This window comes from Hirsutella rhossiliensis, assembly GCF_020360975.1.
Source record: "Hirsutella rhossiliensis strain HR02 chromosome Unknown scaffold00004, whole genome shotgun sequence".
NCBI lineage: Eukaryota > Fungi > Ascomycota > Sordariomycetes > Hypocreales > Ophiocordycipitaceae > Hirsutella > Hirsutella rhossiliensis.
In genome coordinates, this window is record NW_025408670.1 from 2,624,286 (window position 1) to 2,644,893 (window position 20,608).

Genomic DNA, 20,608 nt, shown 5'->3' on the forward strand with positions numbered 1-20,608 from the left:
TTCGAGACGGTGAATCAACCCGGGACGAGACGGGGAAGGCAAGGGAGCTGCTGGCCGGGGGATGGGGGGAGTGGAAGAAAGGGAAAGAAAGGGCAAGAAAGGATGGGAAAGTCGACGAGACGAGCATCGCTGCGTGGCATTACGGGCACCTCTCAATTATCAACCACGTCCAAGGTCGGCGACCAAAAGGGCGAGTTTTCACAAGCCGCGGTCGCACGGGGCGATGCGTGCATCATGTAGTGCGCTGCTGGCGGCGGTACGGCGGGGCAGCTCGGGGGGCCTCGTAGCCTGTGGCCTGTGGCCTGTAGCATGTAGCCTGTACTGTAGCCTGTGGCCTGTAGCCTGTGGCCTGTACTCCCGTAGGTCGCGGCTTGAAGCAGGTGCGGATGCAACTCGGCAGCAGCTGTTGCCGCCTGTGGTGCATGATATGCAACCGAGCAAAGCAGTTTTCGGGCTCCTCGTAGAAGAAGAAAATGTGCATCGAGTATGTAACTTACGAGCCACAAGTACGACTGGTTTGCACATCATCGGCGTCGCCAGAAACGGTACAATGAGAGAGGCTGGTGGACTCCATGATGACGAGCAGACGCGAGTATCTACTGTCAGAGCAGAGAGTGGACTTATAATACGTTAATCACACCTCCACTGGGGATGCCCCTATTTTCCCCGGTGCAGCGGTAATTTACCAGCTTGACAAGTAACTTACATATCGAACCTCGTTCGGTGGAGTTGACAGCCACTCCATAACAAGCAAAAACAGAGTCACGCACTGGCAGCTGTTGTGAGGGGAGGGGTGAGGATTGGCCATGGGATGACACGCAATCATCAAGGATATTCTTCTTCAATGCTCGCCGTGAAGCGCCTATGTTCTGAGTGAGGGTCTCCTCAATGGCGATGGGGGATTTCGAAACGCTTACTAGCTACATAGGCCTATGTACGGATAGGTACTGACGCAAAATAGCCTCTAATTTTAGTCTACTAGACTCACATGAGACCTCTCAAACCTCCGACTCCCTCACACACTCGCACCGGCATCACTCAAGTTACTCAACCGCTGAATGTCTCGCGCTCCCAAGCCTCCCCGCGCATGCATCGGCAACCCGTCGTTCCGGCCCCAAGAGGTCATCAAGGACACGGCCTTGCAGAAGCAGGCGCTGCGTCTGCTATCTACCAACGACCTCGCCGGCGCCAGCCGCCTCCTGCTCGGTCTCCCGGAACACGACGGCTACACATACCACGCCACGGCAAGTGTCAGCCTGGCCGAGGCCCAGCAAGTCGTCGACCTGGGCGGCGTCAACGGCCTGCACACCTGGTACCGCGCCGAGGATGGCTCTCCTGTGAGTGTGTGTGAAGCCAAGCCGACTCGGGGCTAAGGATTCGCCAGAGAGATCCCCCTCCGCAGCCCGACATTGAGGCCTACATCTCCATCTTCAGCCCGTCGACGGCCACGGCCTCGGCCCTGAAGAACTTTGGCACCAATGCCAAAAAGGCGTCCATCCGCTCCGACGTGGCTGCCCACCTCAGTCAGACGCGATACATCCACCCCGCCCTGTCGTCCAGATTGACGGTGCCCAAGTCCAGAGCACCGCCCTGCCAGAACCCCTACCTTGACTTTTGGACATGGGCCTGTCGCAACTTGGAATGGTGCGGCCCCTGCGAGTCGTCGGAGAGAGTGGCCACGAGCCATCATGTCCTGCCCATCTTGATGCACCACTTTGGCTGTGCCACCCCGTCCCACGAGAGTCTCGAGCTTCTCAAGACGCTGGCGGCCGGGCGAGCCGTGGCCGACGTGGGCTCGGGCAATGGCTACTGGGCCTTTATGCTGCGCTGCTACGGCCTGACGGTGCATGCCGTCGATAGCATGCAGAGCGAGTGGAGGGTCAACTGGGTCGACGACACCGTCATCATGGACGGCACAAGGTGGCTGCGCAACAACGCCCACGGCAAGGACCTGGTTCTGCTCCTCGTGTATCCCGTCGTTGGCCCGGCCGACGGCACCTTTACTCGCAGCCTGGTCGAGAGCTACCGGGGAGACACGATTGCCGTGGTTGGGACGCAGAACGGCAACGGATACACGGGCTTCCGGAGCATGACAATGGACCAGTACATGGCAAGGGAGCACAGGGAATGGACAAGGGTTGTGCAGATTCCCTTGCCGAGCTTTGCGGGCAAGGATGAGGCTCTATTTGTCTTTCAGCGAGGCCATCGGGCGCCGCGGGAGGAGGCGGCTCAATGACTGCGAGTCAAGCGTTGGACGTACTCGTGTACTGGGACGTGGCAAACAGACCAACTGTGCTGTCGTGGCCGGGCTACTGAGTGTATACTCGCACATAAACCCCCGAAGAAAAACAAAGACAAAACCCCAACACTCAGATCTCTTCGAATAACCAGTCCCAGGATGGATGGAAGCACGGCCACCGCTTCGCCACAGACAGGCGGAGCCACCGGATCCACCTCGATGAATAAGCCAGCCCAGCTGACACCCGGTGCGTCCCGGTCCCCAACGGCCCGCGGGTGGCCCCGAGCAACGGCCTCGCGTGGCCCCGTTTTCCCCATCCGTGCCATCATGCCCTCTTTTCCTCGCTTTGACACTTTTGGCCTCACCTCACGCTTTGTATACGATGCCCAACTCCTTCTCGAGACCCATAAAAGACGGTCTCCGAAATGGAGCTTCCGGCGCCTGCCTCGGGGTCGAGTGCCATTGGCTGCGCTCCCCCCTGCTCGAGGCCCGCCAGCCCTCCTGGCTTAGCGCCGGGGCGCCCGAGCGGCTCCTGGGCCAGTGATTATTACACTATGACTGAGGTGAGAGAGAAGAGAAGCAGACGGCGGCGTTCAAATTGTCTCAGCCGGTTAATTAAACCACCACCCTCCAACGAGCGTCCTCGAGCTAGCCTTTTCCCCTCCTTGCCCAACCCTCTCCTCGCCCTCGTCTGCTTCTCGCCAACCCCATCCCTCCAATTGAACCTTATCCTCCCCGGAGCCCTCTCTGGGCAAACCCCGTCTACAGCATGTCGCTCCTCGTCGAAGACAACCGCCGTGGCGGCCGCTCGAGGTCGAGGTCCAGGACGCGTGACCAGCGACCCCACGAGGAGCTGCAGACGTACGCAGACGTGCGAGAGCCCAGCTACGTCTATCCCGAAGACCATCTCGACAGTGTCTACAAGCCTAGTCGTCGACAGGACGCCGCCGGCGGTCTGCCGTATCCCGCAGAGGGCGGTATGGACGGCATGCTCCCCGGACGACAGTCTCTTTACAACTACGACGACGACGACAGGCCCGTCTATCGCAATGCCTCGCCGCCGCAGCACGAGTCTTCGTACCGCAGCTCGAAGAGCAAACTCGACAGCCACTTGCCGCGGTCGTTCCCCGACGACGACAAGGAGCGCCGCAGAAGCTCGAGATACGGCGACGAGGAGCCTCGCGTCCGCCAAACAGAGCCGCCCAAGGACAGCAAGAACGGCCGCGGCGACCTGTCGGACGAGCTGCTCAAATTCTTGCCCCAGAAATACGGCCGCAAGTACGGCGATGGCGGCGACAGGGACCGCAAGGGTGAGCGTCGGGCCAAAAAGGAGCGCGACGAGGAGGACTTGGCGTACGGGCCGCCGCCGACGTCGCAGCCTCCCCGGTCTCCCAGGCCAGACGAGTCGCCTCTTCCTTATGGGGGGTATGCGGCTCCTGGCCCGCCGCGGCAGAGTGAGAATCGCTCGTCCCAGTACGGTCGCGACGAAGGGGGCGACAGGCGGCGGCACGGCCTCTCTGACGACGGCTACGGGACGAAAAAGTCGTCGCACAGAGACTCTTACCGTCAGGAGCCATCGGGTTCCAGCGCCAATGTCTTGACCGTCGAGCCGTCCGGCCGCGAACGGGACCGTCGGCGGGACAGATCGCCGGGTCCTTCGAACCTTGCCGTCGAGCCTGATCGCAGGGACAGGGACCGGTCGAGGGACCGCCGGGGCGGCGAAACGCGGGACAGGTCGCCCAAGCCTCCCACGGCGCGCATGTCCTCGTTGACCGTCGACACGGGCCGCTCGTCGAACCTGTCTCTGGCCGCCGCCCCCGGGTCCCCGCTCCTCGAGTCCTACCACGGGACATACCAGAACTGCTCGCCCATGCCTTCGCCCCTCCTGCTGGCCAGCCAGGGCCACGGCGACGACGCCCGAGTCATCGACGCCCTGTCCCCGCTCAACTCGGACGCCGAGGGCGATGCAAAGAAGACAAGCCGGCGCGCGCGCTTCCACGACGGCGAGGACATTGCCTCGAGCATAGCCCAGGCGCTCCGGGGCGACAGACCCCCCCACACGCAGCCGCTCGTCGAGATACTCCCCAGCCTCAGCCACGACCAGGTCATGGAGCTGCGCGCCGAGTATAAGCGCCTGGTCAAGACGGGCTCGGAGCGCAAGGGCGTCAACGTGGCCAAGCACATCCGCGCGCGGCTCAAGGACGAGGACCCCAACCTCATGAAGGCCTGCTACGCCGTCGCGCTGGGCAAGTGGGAGAGCGAGGCGTACTGGGCCAACTTCTGGTACCAGGGCGACAAGACGCGGCGCGAGCTGCTCATCGAGTCGCTCATGGGGCGCACCAACGCCGAGATCCGCAGCATCAAGGACGCCTTTACCGACAAAAAGTACGACAACAGCTTGACGAGGTGCATGAAGACGGAGCTCAAGGAGGACAAGTTCAAAAAGGCGGTGCTCATGGTGCTCGACGAGCGGCGCATGGAGGACCTGGACTCGCACGGCCGCAGGGTGCCGCTCGACTACGACCTGGTCGACCACGACGTCGACGACCTGCGCCGGGCCGTCAAGGCGGAAAAGGGCGGCGAGAGCGCCATGATTGCCATTGTCGTCAAGAGGAGCGACGCCCACCTGCGGGCGGTGCTCAAGGAGTACGAGCATCACTACCGCGCCAACTTTGCCCGCGAGGCCCTCAAGAAGAGCGGCAACCTGGTGGTGAGCAAACACAAACCAACTCTTCCAATCTTGCATAGGTAGTCTGACGTTCCTCAGGGAGAGCTGCTCGCCCACATCCTCAACGGCGTCATCAACCGCCCCGTGCGCGACGCCCTCCTCCTGCACCACGCCCTCAGCGCCTCGCGCAAGGACGACCTGCGCCGCGAGCTGCTCATCTCGCGCCTCGTCCGCTTCCACTGGGAGCCCGCCCACATGCAGGCCGTCAAGCGCGCCTTTCGCGAGCGCTACGGCGGCGACCTCCAGGACGCCGTGCGCGAGGCCACGTCCGGCCTGTGGGGCCGCTTCTGCTGCGAGCTGTGCATTGCTCGCATGCCCAACGATGTCAGGAGGGTCGAGAGGCGCTGATGTGGGTTGCTGGGTGCCCTCTGGGCATACATGGGTGTGTAGTATTCATGCTTGGATGAGACAGGAGGAGGTTTGGACATGATTGCATGAGGACTGACCAATATGATCAATGACAACATTTCCGCCATTCATCATATGCCCACCATCGTAAACCTCAAGCACAGTTGGCACATGCTGTGCTGCCTAGGCCACACGCAGTGCCACGTCAAGCCAAGCCGCCATGCTACTTCTTGGATCCTCTGCCGCCGCGTCCGCTTTTCCCCTGCCCCTTGCCGCCTGCCTTGCCCTTTGCGCCACCGCCGCTGCCACCCGACATCATGATCTTCACCTTGCCCACGGGAACGCAGTTAATCACCTCCTCTGGCTTCAAGCCCTTGAGAAGCTCCACCTCCCGCGGCCACATCCTCTCCGTGTCCCTCGCCGCCTCGTCGACAGACCCCTTTCTTGCCGAGTCGAGCTTCCACCGCTCCACCACCTCCTTAACCGCCTTGCCCTTCTTTGTCGCCCCGGGCTGCATCTTGGCCTTGTACTTGAACTTGCCCAGCGCGCTCCACGGCGCACAGACGGGAATCGCCTCGAGGACCTCGTCGCCGGGCAGCGGCGTGCCGACAAGCACATCGAGCCCCGTGACCTTTTCGGCCTCGTCGCCCTCGAGCGTGTCGACCCCTTCGTCCATCATGACGCGCCGGATTTCTTCGTGCCTGGCCGTCTGTTTTTGTTGGCGCTGGTGTTGCGCTCGGCGCCGCTCCCTGGCCGCCTCGAGCTCGGCCTGGGCCTCGGCCCTGGCCTTTGCCTCTGCTTCGGCTCTCTGCTTCCCGACAGCTGCTCCGATGAGCGCCTCGGCAGCGGCACGGTCTTCCTCGTCTTGATCTTTGTACTTGTTGGCAATCTTCTTCGCCTTTCCCTTCTGGCCACGCTTCGGGGGGGCTTTCTTGCTCGGTGCAGGGCCGCGAGACTGCGACAAAGAGTCCTCGGGTCCTTTCCGTCGAGTTTCAGGTGTTTCCGGGGCCAGCTCGGATCGGTCCTCACCCCCAGAGCTACTAACAGGCACTTCTCTAGCCTCGTCCTCCTCAGGATCAAGTTCATAGGGCTGCTCCGTGACGTTGAGATCGGTCATGGCGTCCTCCGCGGCTTCCACGCTGTCATCACCATGCCCATCGCTGGATACCTGCAGAGGGTTGTCGCGCTCAGACTCGAGTTCCGGCTCTTCTTCAGACTCGTTGTCAGACATGTCGTCAGTGTTGGCATGTGCAGCGGCATCATCCCTCGCACCCTCCTCGTTGTCTTCAAGCGCCTCCGTGGCTGCGGGTCTCCTCTGATTTCCCGTCTGGTCCGATTCGGCAGTAGTCTCGCCAACAGTGTCGCCCCCGTCTAGTCGATGCTTGGCATGTCGGGCCTTGCTCTCCTCGCTAATCTTGAACATCACGCCGAGGCCGAGCAGAAGCTGTGGGGGTGGCAAGAAGCTCTTTTCGCCTCGCACCGCAAAGACCCCGGTAGGCAAAAGCTCTCCCGTCGGGGCCGACTTTGATACTTGATCGGCGTTGACCCACCACGCGCCCATGCCAGCTTTAGAGTCCCATGCATCTGAAGAGCATACCGAGAGCGAGCCGGCCTGAGTCAGCGTTGCTGGAGGAATCGGGGCATCGGGCGTCTTTGGGTTGTTCTTGATCACAACGCTCGGTGCCCCACGCAAGTCTGCGTGGCAGTAGACGTCGCCTCTTCGTAAAGCTTTCCTGTAGAGCAACTCGCTCTGTGCCGGATCTTTGCCCCCTATGACCAGATACCCGTCCGACGAGATGAACCACATGAACTTTTCAAACCACAGCTGTTTTCGAATGGGCTGCAAAAGGGCCTTTTCCTGCTTCAGCCCCTTTTTGAGGTCCTCGTTGATCTTTTGCTCAGCGCTCTTCAAAGCCCTCGTTGCTTGCATCTGCGTCTTTTCTTCCTTGGCGGCAGCTGATCGCTTCTGGTCGTAATACTCCCTCGCGTTGCCCCAGGGGCTGATGCCAAGGTTTATCTCAACGACTATCCCCTTGTCTGCTTGTCTGCTCTCATCCGCGCCCGTTTCACCGTCTCCATCTTCTGATTCGCTGTCGTCTGTCTCAAAGGGATCATCGTCCTCGTCACCGTCGGGCTCTTCTTCTGCTACCTTGAGAGTAATGACATTCTCGGCAAGTTTCAGGGGAAGCATGATGATCTCAGCAACAGGATTTTGCCTCTTCTTCTCCCTCTCGACCAGCTTTCCGATGTCTATCCAGTCCATGCCTTGGGCGACGAGGCCGTTGACGGCGTCCATGGCCTCTTGCACGCGCTCCACGTTGGCTTCGATGGCGGCGGCCCGGCGCATGTTCATTGTCTGCGCCTCCTGTAACCCCTCTACCCGCTTGGCCTGGTCTTGCCTGGCTGCGTCAAGCTTTCTTTTGGCCGTCACTTCTCTTTGGTTCAAGCGAGACTCGAGCTTTTGACCTTCGAGCGACGAGAAGAACTCATCCACAGTCTGGTTGTATCCGTGAAACTCGAGAGTCTTGACTGAGGGATCGTCCTTGAACATTTTGGGGATAAAGGGGTGAAAGTCTTCGTAGAGGAGGACTTCTTTCTTTGGCGGAGCATCGCCCGAGGTCGCTTCGTCTCCTCTGCACCTCGCGAAGATGTAGCCCGTACACACAGGCGCAGAAGTTATGTCCTCGATTGTTTGGCGTGCTTCCGACAGAAGTCGTACGAGCTCGTCCAAGAGCGTCTCATTCTCCAGTATTTCTTCGAGCTTCATCGTCGTGTGGAAATCATTGGATTGGAGAGTGTGGTCCACTATTGCGGGGGGCAGCTCGGTGATGGACACCGCAAGGCTCTTTCTCAAGGTTGCGCCTGATTTGCCCTTTGGCTTCTTTACTGCTGTGAGGCTGGCAGCAGCCTTTTCGGCGGCCGACTGTAGGGCATGGCGAACCCGCTCCTTGGAGAGAGCAGGAATGCCATGATAGTTTTGTCTCTTGTCCAATGAGTAATGCAGTCCGACTCGCTGTGGCTCCTGTCCTTCGCCCTCGGACACGTTTCGCGCAATGGTCAGGATACCGAGGTCGGCGTCTGTCAGGATAATGTTGCCACTCTACCGTCCTTGTCAATTTGCGGTGTCTTATGCGCCTTCAAGAAGGAAACGTACGGCGAAGAACTCCAGGAAGAGGCGATACTGCCCGTCACTGAACTGGAACTCAAGTATCCTGTCTGTTCCTACTTGGGCAACCGACGTCACTCTCCTCGTCTTGAGGAACTTGCGCAGCCGCGTAACGAATGCAGAAGGGGCGGCCGCAGTGGTGCGGGCAAACTCAGTCAGGTGGCATCGAAAGCCGGAGTCGACAACGAGTTGCTTCTTGCTGTTGGGCTTGGCGAATTTGAAGAGCAGGATTTTGGAGGAGAGATCGTAGATGTTGGCCACGCGCAGAGTCACCAAGCTCTGGTTGAGCTCGTGGGCGATGACCTGGCAATGCGACGTGTCAGTGAGCGAATGCGCGACCAGGGGTTCCTGAGACTGGACGTACCCTGACGTCGAGAGATGAGAAACGCTGCTTCATGGTTCAAAGTGCAGTCGTCGCAAGGTCGGCCCGCTGGTACGAGTCAATTCGTGCCAAAAGACTTCGCCAACGTTTGCTTGCACGCAGCTCAACGTGGGGCAGCCACTGTGGCGGGGTACCGGAGCAGAGAGGTGACGGCATCGCATCACGTGCGAGCATGCACATGACGGCATGCACAGGCCGATAAGAGCTACGGATAAGGCTGGGCCACGTAAGCCGGCAGAAGCTCCCAGTCTCGCGATTGATTTCGGGCTCTTTTGTGCACCGAGTCGGAGCCCGGCAGTCGACAAGCAAGCCTGGCTGAGAATGCGACCCTCTCTGCCTTTGGGCGACAGCCGACGTGTCCCCTAGCTGTTCAGCATTGATATCCCCAGCGCGGAACACGGGACGGGGCGGCCTCGACCACCAGGGGTCAGGCGGTCACAGGCCTCCGCCAGTCTCAGCCGAGGCAATAGCAGTGGTTGGAACAGACCCGCCTCATCTCCAGACGCGTTATCAAAGCTATCATCACACCCCCCCCCTTCTTGGCGACACAGAGACCTGGCATCACCTCACCCGACTCTTGGGCCCCCACCGGCCATCCAGCCACAAACCCATGGAGCTCAATGTTGGCACAGCAACGACGGGATCCCTGGAAGGCTTTGCTTTGGCCAGTGGTCCTCTTCCTCGGGCTTGTCCTGTACAGTATGGACACGGAAGAGCACGCCAACAAGAGCTACAGTACAGTACCTACACGTCGAGGACGGCGAGGCATCAAGTCCAGGCTGCAGGCGAAAGGGGGTAGGACAGCAGAGCGAAATGAGAGCCCAAGAGGCTTCTGGCCAATGATGCAACGCCGCGCTTCGCCAAACCTAATGAGCGTCGCGGTCCAGCCACCACCATTGGGAGACGACACACCGTGTCGATGCTACGAAAACAAAGAACGTGCTTGCATGCGGCAGCGCAGACGGCAATCCAATGGCGGCTTTCCACGATGCCATGGATTGTGTACGTACTGTGCAGGGGGGCCGGCTTAGGTCGGATGGCCATCCGCTGCGGCAAGAGGCAACAGAAGGAAGGCTGTCGATGCATTGGACATGATGCCGCAAGGTGCAAAATGGTCCCAGCCATCTTCTGCCCTGTCATCCGCGTCCTACTGCCCCGGACACATGGCCCCGCGGGGGCTCTGCTCAGGAGGGTCTGAGGCCATCACAAATGAGCGGCGGCAACGTGCTCCCAATGATGAGCAGCTCCTTTTTTTTGCTTTCGGCAAGGTCTCCAGCCCCTCGAATCATGCAACCTCATTGGCTCGGCACGGGACCGGGGCCCCGCTCTCAAGGAGCTCCAGAGCTCGTGCGGTTGGCGAGCTGGGGAGGTTGGGCTTCCACTCTCCGCAGCTGATAACGACGGGGCTGGAGACGCAACAGAGACGCACAAAGTTGGCGCTGCGGTGGGGACGAGCTGCAGAGCTTGCAGGGCCATGCCGCTTCGGACGCGCGTAAACAAGAACCCCGGCCATTGTAAACACGAGCTCTTCATAGAGACACCCTTCTCAGCACCAAAAGCCATGCAACAACCCTCGCTCGTCCAACGGACCAACCCGCTCCCTCTCCCCCCGTCTTCAAAACTCATCGCGCCTCTGCCGCCACTCTTCTCCTCATCTTCTCCTCCAATTATCTCCATCCACATCAGGCTGCGAAAGGACTTCAAAGAGGCTTCCCCACGCCCTTTCCCCCCCTTTCCCCCCTCTCCTTCGACTTTTGTTTCCTTAGGAACAGAAGCCTGAGAATCCTTCTTGTCTTCCTTTCGTGCTACGAAAGGTTGTATGAGAAGATTCTCTCGCGCCAGCAAAAGTCGGCAATCTGGACTTTGAAGCCCGAGTCCCCGTGCCCTTCAGCATCTTCCCATCGACATATCGGGACAGCCAGTCGCAAACCACCACTCAGACCCACGAAGAGGTTGATATCCAACTCCCCAGCAAGCAGCCTGCCGGACGGGAAGGTCAATACTCTTCTTACTCCGCCCACGTTGATCTCCCCCCTCGTGGAGAGAATCGCTACAGCGAAGAAGAGGTCCGTTTTACACGTGAAGAAGAGCGTTACCGCCGTCCCGGTTCCCAGCACGAGCAGTACGTCAAGGAGGAGGAGCACAAGTAGGTCTTTGAATTTCCTTTATTCTTCGTCGCCACCCCACGCTGCCTGCCCATCGCCGTGGCCACGCGTCTGGCTTACGCTGGCCTTCAACCTCAATCCCCCCAGGCTTGGTCCAACGACCAGCAGCCGAGGCGGTGAAACGGGGCCCGTCCGTCCGGGAAGCCGCCCGGACAACAAAAACTGCTCCTAGCGTTTTTCCTTTCTTTTTCTGCTTTGTTGGTCAGGTCGCATTCTCGGGCGGAGCACCCTGGTTCAGGGGGGCCCGGCATCCAAGCCTGACGGCCCAACATGGGAGGGAACCAAACTAACCAAGCTGCAGGCCCGCACGCACCGAGTACACCGACACTCACGTTGAGATCGATACTCATCGCCACCCGCACGCAAGCCCCATTGACGTTGCTGAGCGTGAATACCGAGAGCGTTTCCGCCCCCAGTACCAAAGCACTGTAGACCCCCCACCTCGGCCTCAGTACCACGCCGAGCACACCCAGGTCAACGAGTATACCGTTGAGGGCCGACCTTGCCGTCCTACCTACCAGGAGGAAGTCAAGGTTACCGAGGAGACTGTCGAGCCTGCTCGCTTCAGCCGCGCTCACCAGAAATCTAACATGGGATACTACGACGAAGACGGTAAGCATATGAATGACTTATATGCCGTCGGCCCGTCGAGCCACTTCGGCTAACCTCGTACACAGGCCACTACCACTCCTTCCGTCACGGCATCCACAAGCTTGCCGACAAGATTGCCCACCCGCACAGCCACCACCACCACCGTGAGCAGGCCGAGCCGGAAGTCCGAGAGTCTGTCATGGGACCACGACCGCGCCCCGGCGACTCTGCCGAGTCGTACCTGCCAAACACGGTCACCATTCCGTGCCACCACATCCGCCTGGGTGACTTTTTGATGCTCCAGGGCCGCCCCTGCCAGGTCATCCGCATCTCGACGTCGCCGGCCACGGGCCAGTACCGTTACCTCGGCGTGGACCTCTTCACCAAGCAGCTGCACGAGGAGTCGTCCTTCATCTCGAACCCGGCCCCCAGCGTTGTCGTGCAGACGATGCTCGGCCCCGTCTTCAAGCAGTACCGCGTCCTGGACATGCAGGACGGCCAGGTGGTGGCCATGACGGAGACGGGCGACGTCAAGCAGGGCCTGTCCGTCATTGACCAGTCCAACCTCTGGAGCCGGCTCCACAACGCCTTTGAGTGCGGCCGTGGCAGCGTTCGCGTCCTGGTGCTCGACGACGGCGGCCGCGAGCTTGCCGTCGACATGAAGGTCATTCACGGCTCGCGCCTGTAGACGACGTCTGTCATGTCAGAGATTGGCCCACACACGCTCCTTTGACGAGTCACGACACGGTTGCCTCGTGCTCGATCTCGGGAGGGGAACAGCCTGTCCTGATGCTTGTGAAACGGGGTCATTGGACTGTAGAAAATTGCTACCCTGCGTTTCGTTTTGGACGGTCATAATCGTTTCTTGGAAGAGTAGATGGGACGCTTTTCTGTATATCGGCCAATCAAGAGTGAACTCCTATCTCCTGCTCCACCTACTGCCACCCTTCTACCGGTCCTTGTCTATCCCGTGGTGCTACCTTGACTGGTTATATCTGCACCGGATCCCGCGCGAGCGATCTGGGCCTATGTGCTATCCGGGTTCCCGCGACCAGAGCCAGTGTTATCCGGGTTCTCGACGCCGCCGAGGCCGGTCATGCGTTTTCGGCAACGGCAACGCTGTTTTCTTTGCCTTGATGGGGCATGTGTCTCATCTCTATTCCCGGGGAAGGGGGGAGGGGGGAAGGAGGGCACGCGCACCGGCGGCCCGAGCTTGGTCTTTTGAGCGGTTTGCCAATAACGGGCTCCCGTGACCGTCTCCGCGGCCCCCTCTCCGAAGCCGGCAGTTGGTTTAGTTACTTTGAGCTGGAGGAGTGGGAGAGCCAGAGGGAACATGGCGAAATCGAGTTTTCTTTAGCATTTCCTTTAAAATTTTCCAGAGAATGAAGAGGAAGAGGAGGAGGAGGAGCAAGTGCCATTACTCTCGTCCAGCGCGGCGTCTGGAGACAATCTGCTTACACGTACGGGGTACAGGCGTACGGAGTACACACCACCGACGCCGTCATGTGGGAGACGGGAGGGGAAAGTAACATGGGGGGCAGCGTTGTCTTAGACAGCTCTGCGCCCTTGGAGCACGCGCCGCCCTTTGCCCGGGCGCCGTGGGTGTGTGCCGACAAGGGCTTGCCGGGAAGAGGCAGGCGGGCGATGGCGGCATCGTGGGGACCCTTGGCCCATTCCGGACGCCGAGCTCTGGCCCTGGTTCCACGAATATATATCGCTGCCTCGAGCACCATGGCCCCTCTCTTTCTGTCCCCATCTCTCTTCCATCTTTACTCTCAAGATCTGTGTGTGCGCGCCGTCGTCGGGGAACATTCCTTACTTGCAAATCGCAACCGTCGCCGATTGTCGCCATTATGGGTGGTCAACAGTCCAAGAGCAGCACACCTTACTCACAGAAGAGGGCCATGCCGGAGCGCCTCCGCGCCATGGACGTGCGAGAGGAGAAGCTGCGGTACATCGAGGCCAGCGAAGACGACGACGACGACGACGAGAAGAGCGAGCTCCGGCTGCGCGAGCGGGAACCCGAAGCGCTTCCCCTCGATGTCGTGGCTGCGCTTCCTTCGAGCATCCTGCGGGATCCCAAGAACAGGTAAGCAGCAGGGAAATAACATGTCCTAGGGCTTTTTGAACAAAAGGACATGGCAAAAGAATTGCTGGCTGACACGTCGCTACCTCTCCCTTCGCCCCTTCACTTTAGGCTTGCCCTCTCTGCCCTGAGCTCGGCGAACCCGCAGCAAGTCCTGACCACCCAGGTGGCGCAGGTCTCGGATCAGCAGGTCTTCAACGTCAAAATCCCCTTCGAGGGCGGGCCCATTACGAACCAGCGGAGCAGCGGGCGGTGCTGGCTCTTCGCCTCGACAAACGTCTTTCGCGTCGCCCTCATGAACAAGTACAAGCTCGAGGCGTTTGAGCTGTCGCAGGCCTACCTCTTCTACTGGGACAAGCTCGAGAAGGCGAATTGGTTCCTCGAGCAAATCGTGGACACGGCCGACGAGGACCTCGAGGGCCGCCTCGTCCAGACCCTGCTGGGCGACATTGTCTCCGACGGCGGCCAGTGGGACATGGTGTACAACCTGGTCGCCAAGTATGGCCTCGTCCCGCAGTCGCTCTACCCCGACAGCTGGAACGCCAAGAACTCTCGGGCCCTCAACTCGGTCCTCAAGAACAAGCTCCGCGAGTGCGCGCTGAGGCTGCGCCGCATGGCCCGCGGGGCCTCGAGGGCCTCTCCGGCCGCCTTGAGCGCCCACAAGGACAAGATGATGCGAGAGATCCAGCAGATCATCACGCTGCTGCTCGGGCCGCCGCCCAAGCCAACCGACGAGTTTAGCTGGGAGTACAGCGACAAGGACGGCAAGGCGCACGAGCTGGTCATTACGCCCAAGGACTTTGCCAAGGACATTTCAAGTGCCGAGCTGCGAATCACGTCGGCCGTCATCGAGAGCATGGTGTCGCTGGTCAACGACCCTCGGCACGAGCCCCTGTCGCTGCTCACCGTCTCGCGCCTCGGTAACATCGTGGGCGGGCGCGGCGTCAGCTACATCAACGTCGACATAGACACGCTCAAGTCCACGTGCGTCAAGATGCTCAAGGCCGGTCTGCCCATCTTCTTCGGGTGCGACGTGGGCAAATTCAGCGACAGCACCAGCGGCATCATGGACACGGAGCTCTTCGACTACGAGCTCGGGCTAGGGACGAGCTTGCTCGGCATGAGCAAGGCGCAGCGGCTACTGACGGGGGAGAGTCAGATGACGCACGCCATGGTGCTGACGGCGGTGCACGTGGACGAGCAGACAAACAAGCCGGTGCGGTGGAGGGTGCAGAACAGCTGGGGAGCGACTGCGGGGACTCAAGGGTGGTTCGTGATGAGCGACGCCTGGATGGACGAGTTTGTCTATCAGGCCGTCGTCGACCCGCGCTTCTGCAGCAAGGAGGTGAGGAATGTCTTGGGCAAGGAGCCCATTGTGCTGCCGTTGTGGGATCCGATGGGCTCGCTGGCCTAGACCATCGGGCGGTCGAGATGTGCGTTTCATGACCAGAGTTGCGTAAAGCCCGCAGCGTACGAATTGATCAAGAGAAATCAGGAGCCGAAGTGCCGTGGCGCTGACTCCCAATGTTGTCCGTCTATGTCGCGAGTCATGCCTCATGCCCATCCAGCATAAATGCCGTGCCGAGGCCAGTTCTGAGCCAGGGAGTTTGGAGGGTCACCTGGACGAGAGTCTGTGTCAAAGGCCGGATGCCCAACGGCGATGAGGGGGCATCACCGCCCGGGGGTCGTGTTGCGCTGTCAGAGTTGTCGATCCCCCTTTGAGTCCCGCTCGAGCTCTTAAGCCCAGACTATGACTATGCACTTTGCACCTTTGTCATTTCCAGGGCGGGCCGAGTTGGGCTGGCTGAGCAGTTTCGGCGTCTAAGTCGGGGCAATGGCCGGAGGGGTGGCCATCGGCCATGTCTGCCCAACAGGCTGTGGATGTGTGGGGACCGAAAGGGCGACTGAAAGAGGTGGGGAGAGCGACAAGGAGAGAGCAAGCAGTCGGCGACGCAGTTGGGGATGGCCCTAGAGAGCGCGATGACATGGCCGTCGAGGCTCAGCCGTCACACAAGCGTTGCAAAGTCTTCGCGTTGCTCGGTCAGAGGACCAGCGTCATGTGCCTCTTTGGCATCGTCATCGTGGCTTCATGAGCACTTGGGGAATGGTGTTGAGGCAGGGTGAGGCAGGGCAGCCCAACGGCGGGCCTGGATTCGACGGAAGCGTCGATCCAGCGCTATTTGCGAGAGGTAGAGAGACAAGGACAGGGTATCCAACGAGTTTCGCAGCGGCCAGGTCGACAATGGTGATTGGGCGCCGTTCTGAGCAAGTCGTCAACGGCCTCTCTGTCCCTTTTCTGCTTGACTCGGGGATGGGGTTGGGTTTCCTGGGGAGGGGCCGGCGTGGGAGCCCAACCGTCGCGGACTTTGTCTCCAGCTTCGACTGTTCGAGGGTGGAGCAGCAGAATCAAGCAGGAGGCAGGCTGTTTCGAGAGGGCATCGACATGCCATGTTGCGTCGTCGGTGTACCTGAGGCGGTGGAGGATGTAAGGCGCGGGTGTCGGAGATGAGCGGGTACCTGTCAGCCCCGCAGCAGTTCGCGGGTGATGAGGTAGCTCGGTGGATTGGGATATCCGAGATACGCGACCGACTACTTGCTAGCCTCACGGGGTACCTGACAAAACGCGTTGGCACTCAATGCCCGCGAAAGCTCAGGGATGTAGAAGAATATGTACCGTACTGTAGCAGCCAAGTGCTTCTTGTGGCCGTATTCAGGTTTTGTTTGTTGCAAAAGACTGGAACGCATTGATGAGCCGGCATGGGGGCGAACCGGGATCAGCCTTGACGGACGGACCGCTGGCTGGGGAGGCGGGAGCTGCCGTGTAGGTACTGCTACTGCTACTGCTACTGCCTACCCTACTGCTACTGCTACTGCCACTAGTAGGGCTGACACCCACTGTAAGCTACCTGGAGCTCAGGCGGGCTGGGGGACCACGGTGCGTTGTCGAGCACTGACTGCCCTGGAGGCCACGGAGCAGCTCATGCATCATCCATCATCCAACGGCCACGAGACGAGGCCAAAAGTGCACCCGCAGTAGTTCTGCAGGAGTAGTTCTTGTGCGGATGCAACCAAAAGGGTCTTGTTTGCCGGCAGATGTGCAGAAACGGCCAGCTCGGCCGCCCCAAACGCTTCCATTCCAAGCAGAAAGAGAGGGGCTGAGGCCCAACCCAAACCTAATCTCCAACGGCCCGAGTCTGCACTTGGTGACGTCGGTTCCCATTGTCTGTCTGGAAAGTTATAACTTGAGACAAGTCTGCCTCGGCTGCCCGTGCCATGCCCTCATCTCAATGCCTATCCAGAAGCACTCGCCCCCTTGTTGTGTCTCTCTTGGCCCTTTCATGCTTACCACTTTGTTGTTGTCCGTCCTCCTTTTTGTGCCTCCTTTTTTGACTTCTTTTGTCTTTTCCATCATCTCGACGTGACGCGGTAGAGAAGGAAGCGTCAGATTCAATTGCACCCCCGGACTTTTCCAAAAGAAAAAAAAGAAAAAAAAACTGAAAGAACCGGTTGCTTTGCTCATTCATCCGATCCCAGTTATTACACGTGTGGCTTGCTGCAGCCGTTGGTAAGCGTTTTTCTCATTCCCTTCTTCGTTTTTTCCTCGTCGAGGTTCTACTGCGCATCATCAACATCCTCGACACAGATGAGCTGCAATCCCTTCAACGACACTTGGACCCGCCACTGACTGACCCCTCTTGACCCGAAAAGCGTCGTCCTCTCGGGCTATTGGACGCCGTGCCACGGCCATTACGTCCTACCTTGTCGACCTCTTACATCAGCCGCCTCGCCCCTCTTCCTTCGTTTTTCTGCTCCTCCTGCTCCTCCTCCTCCTTCCTCCTCCTCTCTCTTCTCCCTTCTCACCCCTTTGCGCCGCCACCTGAATTCGCTTCTCGCCCCCGCCCGTCGTCAGCCAGCTTGCCCTTTGTCGCGACGCCCTTGTACGAGCCGCCTCCCGCCACCGGCCAGCGCCTGCTCCCAGATCGCCCCCCTCCAACGGGGTCGGTCCTCGTTGAACCGACTTGCACCCGTCCGAGCGCTCTCGTCCGCCATGACTGACCGCTACCGGGCCAGTTCGCATGCCGCCGCTGGGCGCTCGTCCACCTTCAATCCAGCCAGGTCCTCCATGCCCACCAGCATAGGCTACAGCTCCATCTACGCCGGCGACATGCATGTCGTGCCGTCAGCGACCCCGAGACATCACGTCACAACTCCTCGCGCCTATGCTACCTCGTCGTCGTCGACTGCCTCGGCCACGCCCACCACCACGAGGACCTACGCCGTCGCCCCCGACCCTCGCCAGCGCTCCACCACTCGCGAGACCGGCCGCGCCCGCCGCTCTACCCTCGACTCGGCCTCGAGGCCTCCCGTCATCATCACCACTACCACCCAAAAGGACCGGCCCCACGCCTCCTCCTCTCACACGTCCAACACGCGCTCCGGCAGCCCCATTCGGGACGACTACCGTGCCAGCGACGGCCAGTTTTACGCCCAGCCCGCCTCGTCCATCCGTTCCCGGAGCACCGCCCGCCCGTACCACGTCGCCACCGCCGCCGACGACTCGAGCCGTTTCCGGGATCGCGGCGAGGCCCAGTTGAGCCATCGTGAGGTCGAGGCCTATCGCAGCTCCCGCCCCTCTGTTGCATATCCGAGCGACCCCAGACACAGCACCGCCGCCATCGACTACGGCGACGATGGCTATCAGTATACCAACGCCGGCGAGCTGGCCAGGTACGACCTCGACCTCCCCAAGTCCTCGCGCCCGCGCAGGCAGGAAAGCGTGGATAGAGGATACTATCGGCCCAACATCAACTACAACGCTGATCAGCGGAGCTTCAACGTCAACACGAGCCATGACTTGAGCCGAAACTACAACATGAACACCAGCCGGCCCTACGACGGCAGGGCCGGCCCACCTCCATCGACCCGTGGCTTCGACAGGATAAGCAGGGCGTACGAGCCCGCGCGCGACCTGCCTCCCGCTGCTCCGGTTCCGCCCTCGCCCACTGGTGCCTCGTCTCTGCTTGAACCGCCTTCTGACCGGTGGGAATCGGGGCGTCGCAGCCGGCCGCTCTCTCTTCACCAGGATGGCGCCCCTCGATCCTCTCACCATGATGAATACCAAAGAAGCCGCGATGATGAGCGCCGCATGCGAGAGCATCGCGAGCGAGAACCCAACATGGACCGGCCGTACGAGCCTTCCCGCTTCAAAGACGAGAGCATTGCGTCCCGCGGCTTTGGCATCCGGACAGATGCCTTGGAGGGTCCGGGTGACGCCCGAGAGCGTCGTCGGGAGCCCCGATCAGAGGAGCCCAAGAGGCGAATGGACGAAACCGTGGTTGAAGAGCGTCACGAGAGAAGAGAGAGCAGGCGCGAGGATGAAGGGGCTGACAAGGAACGGTCACGTCTTCGCGAGAAAGTCGCGGCTGGCCTGAGTGTCGCGGCCACTGCCATCGGCCTGGCGCCTACGGTCATGAAAGAGGAGGACAAGAAAGACCAGGGCGCAAGGGAGCCAAGGAGGCGCCGGAGCCCTGGCGAGGACAACGAATGGCGGAGAGAGCCCGGCTTACCCGAGCGAGCCCCAGTGCCGGCCAAGGACAGGGAACAAACGCGAGCAAAGGAGGCGTCCTCTCGAGATGGCTCCAGGACCAGCACCGAAAGTGCTGATCGCCCCAGGCGAGATGCCGAGGTCAAAACGAGCGCCGAGAGCTTCACACCGCCCTCGGACTCTGACGACAGCAGGCGGACGGCTCGGCGGCACCAGTCGTCCGGCGGCTTCGACCCCAATGACGCCTCCGATTTGAGGCAGCTTAAGGAGCAGCTGGCGGCCATGGATGACTCAGACAGGGGAGCGAATGCGGATCGGGGAGATTCGGCCGAAGAGGAGAGGCAGCAGTCTCCTTCGTCGCCCTCCACAAGGCGGCGCGGGTCGAGTGAGTCGACGACAAATCGGTCCCGTGAGCGCGAGCTGGCGATTGTCTCCACCGGGACGAAGCAAGTCCGAGTCGTCTCGCCCCCAAGAGAGAAATCAGAGGAGAAGCCTCTCAAGGGCATCTTGAAGCAGCCGAGCGCGCGCTTCCCGGAGGAAACCAACCCAGTTCGCGAGGGTGTCGCGCCTCACAAGGAGGACAAGAAGCTCAAGGACGCGCCACAGGGTGCCAGGTGGACCAAGATCAATCGCAAGATTGTCAACCCGGAGGCCCTGACTGTTGGCAAGGAGCGGTTTGAGGTCCGGGACGACTTTGTCATAGTCCTGCGCGTCCTCAGCAAGGAGGAGATTCAGGCATACGCCTCGGCAACGCAGGTCTTGCGAGGTACGTCCACAACCGGTGTTGTATGCACGTTGAGCCGTGCTGACAATTTCATGGCAGAGAGGCGACGAAACAAGTCTGACGGGGATCGCGAGCAAGATCGCGATCAGGATGACGAAGGGAGCCGGCGGCATCACCGCTCTCACCGTCACAAGGACGAGGATGAGCAGGACGGGGAAGAGAAAGACCGCGAGCGCGAGCGCGAGAGGCGCAGGCGCCACAGGAGGGACGGCGAGGACGAGTACGAGGCCCGGTCGCGAGACTCGGAGCATCACCATCCCCGGTCCTTCCGGGAGAGGGACCGTGGTGCGGAAGCATGAATTTGAGCGGGGCCACGGCATGTTTTGTCCTGTTCTTCTTATTCTCCTGTTACCATGGAGATTTATGTATGTGACCATAGCTGGGTTGGAGGTTGGGTACGGGAACAACGACATGTATCTTGTCTGGCAAGCCATTGGCGTTGGTTGGGTGGAGGGAGGGCTATATCGCTCTTTTGGGTTTACCCTTTTCCCCTGTTTCATGGGAGGCGGATGTCTTGTTCATCAGACAGGAGAAATGTTTCTGGGCCTTGTGCTTCGCCGTGAGTCACGCTGCG

The 20,608-nt window shown here is 60.5% G+C and overlaps 6 protein-coding genes across 6 annotated transcripts; 5 read left to right on the forward strand and 1 right to left on the reverse strand.

Annotated features, from left to right (window-relative positions):
• Nucleotides 1–1,058: 1,058 nt before the first annotated feature.
• HRG_04492 (uncharacterized protein) lies at nt 1,059–2,236 on the forward strand (the record flags this gene model as incomplete). Its single annotated transcript, XM_044862963.1, has 2 exons — nt 1,059–1,337; nt 1,385–2,236. 2 exons carry the CDS (start codon nt 1,059–1,061, stop codon nt 2,234–2,236), a joined length of 1,131 nt encoding a protein of 376 aa, XP_044721577.1.
• A 772-nt stretch (nt 2,237–3,008) lies between these two features.
• Nucleotides 3,009–5,315, forward strand: HRG_04493 (annexin domain-containing protein; the record flags this gene model as incomplete). The annotated part of the gene is made up of 2 exons (XM_044862964.1): nt 3,009–4,949; nt 5,007–5,315. 2 exons carry the CDS (start codon nt 3,009–3,011, stop codon nt 5,313–5,315), a joined length of 2,250 nt encoding a protein of 749 aa, XP_044721578.1.
• A 223-nt stretch (nt 5,316–5,538) lies between these two features.
• Nucleotides 5,539–8,878, reverse strand: HRG_04494 (ribosome quality control complex subunit 2; the record flags this gene model as incomplete). The annotated part of the gene is made up of 4 exons (XM_044862965.1): nt 5,539–6,270; nt 6,361–8,415; nt 8,470–8,784; nt 8,846–8,878. The coding sequence occupies 4 exons, from the start codon at nt 8,876–8,878 to the stop codon at nt 5,539–5,541; spliced, it is 3,135 nt and encodes a 1,044-aa protein (XP_044721579.1).
• Nucleotides 8,879–10,337: 1,459 nt separating this feature from the next.
• HRG_04495 (woronin body major protein) lies at nt 10,338–12,307 on the forward strand (the record flags this gene model as incomplete). The annotated part of the gene is made up of 4 exons (XM_044862966.1): nt 10,338–10,377; nt 10,706–11,009; nt 11,330–11,640; nt 11,706–12,307. 4 exons carry the CDS (start codon nt 10,338–10,340, stop codon nt 12,305–12,307), a joined length of 1,257 nt encoding a protein of 418 aa, XP_044721580.1.
• A 1,165-nt stretch (nt 12,308–13,472) lies between these two features.
• Nucleotides 13,473–15,119, forward strand: HRG_04496 (peptidase c1-like family domain-containing protein; the record flags this gene model as incomplete). The annotated part of the gene is made up of 2 exons (XM_044862967.1): nt 13,473–13,708; nt 13,817–15,119. 2 exons carry the CDS (start codon nt 13,473–13,475, stop codon nt 15,117–15,119), a joined length of 1,539 nt encoding a protein of 512 aa, XP_044721581.1.
• Nucleotides 15,120–17,753: 2,634 nt separating this feature from the next.
• Nucleotides 17,754–20,333, forward strand: HRG_04497 (uncharacterized protein; the record flags this gene model as incomplete). Its single annotated transcript, XM_044862968.1, has 3 exons — nt 17,754–19,378; nt 19,445–20,016; nt 20,074–20,333. 3 exons carry the CDS (start codon nt 17,754–17,756, stop codon nt 20,331–20,333), a joined length of 2,457 nt encoding a protein of 818 aa, XP_044721582.1.
• Between the last annotated feature and the right edge of the window lie 275 nt (nt 20,334–20,608).